The sequence below is a fragment of the Limulus polyphemus genome, unplaced genomic scaffold (assembly GCF_000517525.1).
Source record: "Limulus polyphemus unplaced genomic scaffold, Limulus_polyphemus-2.1.2 Scaffold2131, whole genome shotgun sequence".
NCBI classification, from domain to species: domain Eukaryota; kingdom Metazoa; phylum Arthropoda; class Merostomata; order Xiphosura; family Limulidae; genus Limulus; species Limulus polyphemus.
The window spans coordinates 6,537-13,821 of NW_013667741.1; the positions used below are offsets into that span (position 1 = coordinate 6,537).

At 33.1% G+C, this 7,285-nt stretch overlaps 1 protein-coding gene across 1 annotated transcript in view; it reads left to right on the plus strand.

Annotated features, from left to right (window-relative positions):
• Positions 1-1,645: 1,645 nt before the first annotated feature.
• Positions 1,646-7,285, plus strand: part of LOC106466037 (cadherin-86C-like) — a 69,635-nt gene continuing 63,995 nt past the window's right edge. The window contains exons 1-2 of the mRNA XM_022393998.1: positions 1,646-2,213; positions 3,815-3,898. Of these exons, the coding sequence (XP_022249706.1) occupies positions 1,646-2,213; positions 3,815-3,898 (652 nt within the window). The remainder of the gene's footprint in view (positions 2,214-3,814; positions 3,899-7,285) is intronic.

The following is a 7,285-nucleotide window of genomic DNA, read 5'->3' on the forward strand; positions in this document are numbered from 1 at the left end:
CTAGAACTCATTACGTGTTACCAGAGTCACGTGACTTCCGCTGTCGTAACAATATATTAACAAATCTTAACCATTTTATGGCAAAAACATGTTAAACAAGACCTGAAGTTTCTCAATGTACAACGGCGTCTTTAGAAGTCAAGGTCCTAAAAATCAAATATGTCATTCGATAAAAGGCTTTGTTGGCAGTGGAAAAAGCAGATATAGTGTGGTTCACTTAATTAAATAATTATTGTTATGCATTATTCCTTATATTTACTTACAGTTTCACAAAACTTTCCACTAGTACATTTAATATTCCTAGAAATAGCTATTTATTACTTAAGTCTGGGGACTGTGGATTCGTCATTATTTTATAATATATTTGAGATTAACGTCTATATGTCATTGAAATCATGTTTTTCGAAGCAAACAACTATAAAAACAACAAGAGGGAATCTTCAATAGCCGCGGCACTTGAAATTATTTTAGGCATGATCAGAATAAATTAATCTACGAGTCCTTTTTTTTTTTCATTTTTATTAGCTATATTTTTGTGCACCAGCAACACCAAGCTGGGGTGCGCGTATACCCGATTCGATTTTATCACTCATTAGGATCTCTACAAGCCTACCCTCAAGTTCTTTTAGGCAGGATTAGAGTACATTAATCTATTAGACCTTGAGCGTGGTTAAATATATTAATTGAAAGGGGTTGACCTCCTAAGTCCAAAACTGTAACTAGATCTCAAATCGGTCAAGTGGTGACGGAGCTATGAGCTAAAAGTTTGTATCTGATAAATAACTAAGAGCAGTTCTATGAGCTGCTATGCCGCGGCTAAAAATCTAGAACTGCTTTTGACTGTGACTTATTCACACTGTCACACAATTAAACTGTGACCGTGGAATCTACAGTTGTTGACATTAAATAAAATACATTGAAACTACATGTTTCACAAAAAGTATTTTCTATGATTGAAAGAAACTTCACACAATAAAATTCATAAAATATACTTTTTCAAAATACACTATGGTCTTAAACTCCATGTAGTTAATCAATACACGATACAGTTATTACTATTTACTTCATATTGTGATTATCAAGATCAACAAGGTGGTTAGTAAAGTATTTCCATGACATCCTATACCAAAACATACACCCCCTATGATTATCAAAAATTCAATCACCCAATTATGTTCGTCGACGTCATAATTCACGTGTGATGGAGTTTGATTTATCTATATAAATAATAAGACGGATAAGGGTTTAGTGTGGTGTTGTGTAGGACAAGTAGTCGTAGCGGATAAGGTTTTTTTTTCCTCTCTCTTTTTTTATAGTGTGGATTTTTGTTATTGTTTTAGTTTAATGTAAAAGTGAATAATTAAGTGAAATTTATTTGATATTTATCATATTTCATGTGTTATGTAGGGGGAGTATATTAGAAAATTTGACGCCGTTGATTGCAGAGAAAACATGAAAAATATTCTTGTTATAGCGTATCTGACGTTTTTTCATTATGTAAGTAGCATTTTGTTTTGGTTATCTAATTATTCCTCAACTACTTGTCTGCTAACTTTTAACGATCTAATTACATGTTTTTTTTGTTTTTTTTAATAAGGTTTCTTCTACTACAACTTCCCAACTGGAATCTTCAAACTCTACAGTTATGGCTAATGCTACCTCTTTCAACAGCACAACCTTGATTTTTGTAAAAAGTGACATTAACGTGGAACCATTACCAGCTGACCTTGATGTTTCAAATATTGGAAGTTATATTATCGACAAGATAAAGAGTATCTTTCGGCTAAACTATTCTGAACCTCCAGCCACTAGTCATGAAATCAACTACACGGCCATACACAACGCCACGAAAACCCAAACTGAAGTTGACACTACTTCTTACAGCACTATAAAGCGATACCCTCGTCACCCCAAAAATGTTGATATTAACAAAACTGAATTTGGAAACGTGTCTCTAGTTGATTTTAGTACAACTGAACACCTTTTGAATATAACAACTGAACTATCAACAAAAATGGAAATGTTAAACGCTACTACAAAACGTTGGAGTCGAGAACCTAAGAACATGGATATTGACAAGCAAGTTCAGACTACGTCGAATGACACTGTCAATGACCTTGATTCCAACTCTACTCTGAAGACAAATGTGACGAAAGACTCTTCACCAATTACTACGGTCAGCCCCAGTTCTGCCAGCCTTTCATTAACTCTCAGTGTGTTGTGTTTAAGTTATATTGTATTTGCATTATTGACTGTTTCATAGTTCATTCTTTTTTGGAGTTAATATTAAATTTATTTACTTAGTTTTTTTTTATTTTATTAAGCTATTCATACTTCTGTAAATTTTTAATAAAAGTTATTTTGTTATGAGTGAAGCTTCTAAGTTCTAAAACTTTACTAACATTAAAGGTAACAAGAACGAAATTAACACTTTCATCAGGGACTTTATACTCAAATGAAGGTTAAGATTGATAGTAAATTTATTACAATTTCTCTTCGTGGGGAACATATCTTACTTTGATCTACTACTTATCTATTCCATTTGGCATGGTAGTATAGTTAGTATTACTTGGCTTACAAAATGCGGAGATACTAATTCCACACATAAATAAGATTGAAAGAAAAACTTCCAGTTATTATTCATGATTATTAACTCTCTCTCAGAAGAGTTATTAAACGTTTTCTCGCCAACCTATTCACTTCTAATGACAAATTACAGTAATATGAACTGATTTTATCTCTTCTTTCGCCCCCCCCCCCACCACTACTGAGAACAAATTATCATGGTGGATATCGTTGATAGTTTGTTATTCTTACTTTATTTAATTTCGTTTACAGAGTGACAATATTGACCTTTTTCTATATAATGGAGAGAGAGGTGGAGAAGTACATTTGACGCTACTTTTTTTTTTTCGATCATCTATGACGGAGGAGGGGAAGATACTTGTTTCAAATAATGCTTAGGAAATCATTGAACGGTTACTAAAACGTCTAGGAAATTTAATGTTTAGTGTAAATTATCTAGTAGTGCTTTAATGTATCTTGTATCTTAGTGGGTGATATATAAGATTAACTTGAACTGATTTGGTGACAATCGAGTGGTTGGAGTATATCGTGTAAATGGAGTGTTTATTAGAATGTTTTTTTTTTTTTTTTTTCGAATAAACTACAGTTTTTGGTAAATAACTTTGATTATACATTAGTTTCCTTTTTCCTTCAAAATCTCCTATTATTGTTGCACGTAAATTGGTTGTATATGTTTATGGTTGTCCAACACTCGGTTGCTAAATATTTCCAAACTCTAACTTGTACAACATTTACGCAAAGGTTTTTTATATATTTTGGTTGATTCATTTTAATGATTTGAGATCTTTCATTCCGGCGCCAAAGTCCCACTAAACCTGGAAGTCTGTTATTGATTGTTTCTTGAGCCTTGTTCCTATAACAGAAGTACGACTAATAATCTTACCAAAATATTGAACTGCTGGTTCGCCAGTTCTTGTGAAATACTTAATTCATGAAATTTTAATACATGATGTTAGAATAAATAGGTTTTCAAAAATCCTTACACTAATACTAATGTTGTGGCATAAATAAAACTGAAAAATTTCACTTGGACTTAATTCTGTTCTTGCCGTAACATTTTGTTGTCAAGTGGTTTGTTGAATATCAAACTTCACCACCACTACTGTATGTCGTATCACAGTCGGACTGGAGAGTTCTACTATCGAGTGAAAGGCCTAGTTGGCAATAGATATAGTAGTTGTGCTATGTCTCGGAAATTCTTAATAATAATTTGTATACATATTTTTAGGTGTCGGGATTGTAATAGAACACCTTACAACAATGGCTAACCTTAAATGGATGTTTCTCCTGCTCTTCACCATTTCTACAGCAGGTAAGATAATTCCAATCAGTAGGAAATAGTTATGTTTCCTATAATTTAAATTTCGCAGTTTGATAGATGCCTTTTTATCTCGGTCATACAACTGTTTAACGTAAGTTAACAAATACTTAAAAGCCTAATTGATTTTTAACATGCTTTCTATATCTTGTAATGAAAGTTTGAAGATCGTTTTCAAATCGAGGAAATTAGGGTCAGTTATTGAGTTGAAGTCGTGGTCATATTTGCAAACATAATATTAAAGCTATACTACAACAATGAAGAATTTTATTTTACTAATACATTAACTTCGTTGTTTACTGTCAAGTAGTTCACAGCGTCTATGTGTTTTGCGACAACCCAAAAAGTTTAATATAACTGTATTTTGTTTTGGGAAATGCCGAGTTAGAAGACAAGTGTTACTGTTTAAAAAAATATAAACTGGTAATATATCGTTCACAAGGAATTTTAATCAACAACCCCTTTAATGAAATGATGGAATGCGACGTTTCGAAACTGTCTTTATCAAGTGTAATAAAGAATCGTCTCCCACTTTTCCATAGGGTGGATTGTTTCTAAAGGAATATATATATATTGCTTTGGGCTTATTGGGTTATAGGTTAGCTTAGAGGTATTATACCTTTAAATACAGCGTGATTATAAAGAAAGTTTTACAGTTCAGCACTTCATGTCTCCCAAGCAGCATGACATTGGAGGGTGAAACTGCGCAGGTATGTTCAGGATATCATGCGAATTCAAATGTTACTGTTACATTTTGTCACTAGAGGCGCCACTGTAGTTTCTTTTGAATATTGCCCATGAATATAAGTATGCTTGTCGATCACAGTGAAGGTCATTCTACCAACATGAAATTAATAAGTATGCAGAGAGGTGAACTAATAACATTTGATGACGAGGAACACACTTTGAGACTAATAATGCTTGGAGACGACTTGAATGGGTAATGAAGAAAAATCTTTAATATAAGTTTAACATAACAGGAAATGTACAGCGTTTCGACAAGATTTTGTCATCTTTTGAACAAAGCTACCCTATCTCTTCTAGTTTTGCAACAGTATCCGGTCATGTGACCTCTGTTCAATACTGTATATATATCTGTGTCAGTGTAAACTACTTGTACCTGATGATGACAAAACCTTGTCGAAACGTTGTACATTTACTGTTATGTTAAACTTATATTAAAGTTTTCTTCATTTCCCATTCAAGCCGTCTCCAACCATTATTAGTCTCAAAGTGGGTTCCTCGTCATCGAATTTGAATTATCTTTCTATTCGTTTTCCACCTGATGAATCACTTTAAAATATCTTCTATACAACAATATATGCACAACAGAAATTAAATGATGAGATGAAAATGTGTTATAACGGCACGTAGAAAGAACAACAATAAAATAGACCTACAATATTATTGATTATTTGCAAATAGTAACTATGGAGACTAAAATAAAAATAAAGTCGAGAACAAAAACAAAATTTTATAAACGAAAACCTTTCGCCGAGCATTGGCTATTATATTATTTCTCTGTTAATGTTCCCACCTTCATTAAAAGGCGTAAAATGACAAAAACAAGATTTTTAAAAATCTATCTATATACTACTAAAACTCTGAGATTGTTTGTTTGCTTATTTTTTTCAGTCAAAATATCATTCACACTACCGTTCGCGCTCTTTACGAAACTTCTTACTTCACTTTTTTGAAAAATGAAATAGTCTTTCCTTTTACTCCCGATCAACAGTCAAATATATTTTCTTGAATTATGAATAACACGAATGGATTGAAATACTTAATTAAATTATCTCAAATAAACCTTCATTTCGGTGCAATATTGAAATTAGCTTGAATTCTTCATAACCTCTGAACAGTGGTTGACCCAACGGGTCACGGTGGTCTAGTTGATACTGAATTTGGCACAGTTATTTGGTCAAGTTTCTCGAAGGGGGAGTAGACTAATAATGTAGATGCACATTCACACTATGTGCTAGTTGTGGTGAAGGGATGAGTTCGGTCCATGGTCATGTGAGGTGTCTGATTACAGCTCAGGTGTATTGAGAAAAGACGACGCGCATCTGTTATATTTCCCTCAAAATATGTGTATGTATAAATGCATACAGCTGTTATATTCCACAGTGTATGTGAATTATCATAAAAAAACAGAGCAGCCCAGTAAGCGAGAACAGTCAGACAGAGTAAGTAAAAAACGGAAAATGACGTCACGTTAATGAAGATACGATCTTTACTTGTGTGTTGTCAGTTTTACAGTAACTCTGAATAGGTTTCCTTGTGAGAAAATACTATGCTTAAAGTGGCAAGCATGTGGTATACACACCAGTTCCTATATTTTTCTGTAAGGTTAAAAACAAAACAAAAAAAACAACTTAGAATCATTTTGTTGGTTTACTTATTTTGATATGAAAGAATACTGTTCTGCATTAAATTACCAAGCTCGTGCTCTGTTGAAAATGGGAGGGCTTGGTATGTTAAACGAGCATCGGACTTTCTTAAGATGACTATTGTGTTTTATATACACTGAGGAGAAAGTTCAAGTTTGAATTTTATGTCACTTTATTTTTATTAAAGAAATTTTTACAGGCATAAAATTTGAACTAAGCAGCCCGTGGGTATTGTAATTTTAGTTCAAGTGTTTAGATAAGAAGGTAAAGATTCGTGCTATAATCTTATTTATTGAGAAGATTATAGCACGAACTTAACAAACAGCGTACGTGTCTTTATTGAAAAGGTTATAAACACGAACTAAGGGCTGATACGTGTCTTTAATTATGAAGATTTGGTTCTCAACATGTTATCAGCTTACGTGTTGTGTAGTGTGTGCTCGAGAATGTAACTGCGCCTTTTTACATGTTGATTAGTGAGTGAGAAGAGCACTCATTTCGATTCCAACTCGAGCGTTTTATTAAGATAAATACAGCTGTGTATCTGACACCAAACCAGGCGTTTAAGATAAACATAGTTGTGGATATGACACTAACTCAGGCGTTTAAGATAAACATAGTTGTGGATCTGACACCAAATCAGGCGTTTTATTAAGATAAATACAGCTGTGGATCTCATATCGACTCAGACGTTTTATTTAGATAAATACAGTTGTGAATATGACACCAGCTGAGAAGTTTTATTAAGATAAATACAGCTACGGATCTGACACCAAATCAGGCGTTTTATTAAGATAAATACAGCTACGGATCTGACACCAAATCAGGCGTTTTATTAAGATAAATACAGCTACGGATCTGACACCAGCTCAGATATATTGGATTGAAGATTAAAGTTCGAAATTTGGTATCAGCTCACGTGTTTTGATGAGAAGGAGACAGCGCTAAATTTGCCATTCTGCCTTTATATTTAGTCAAAAAAAAAAAAAAA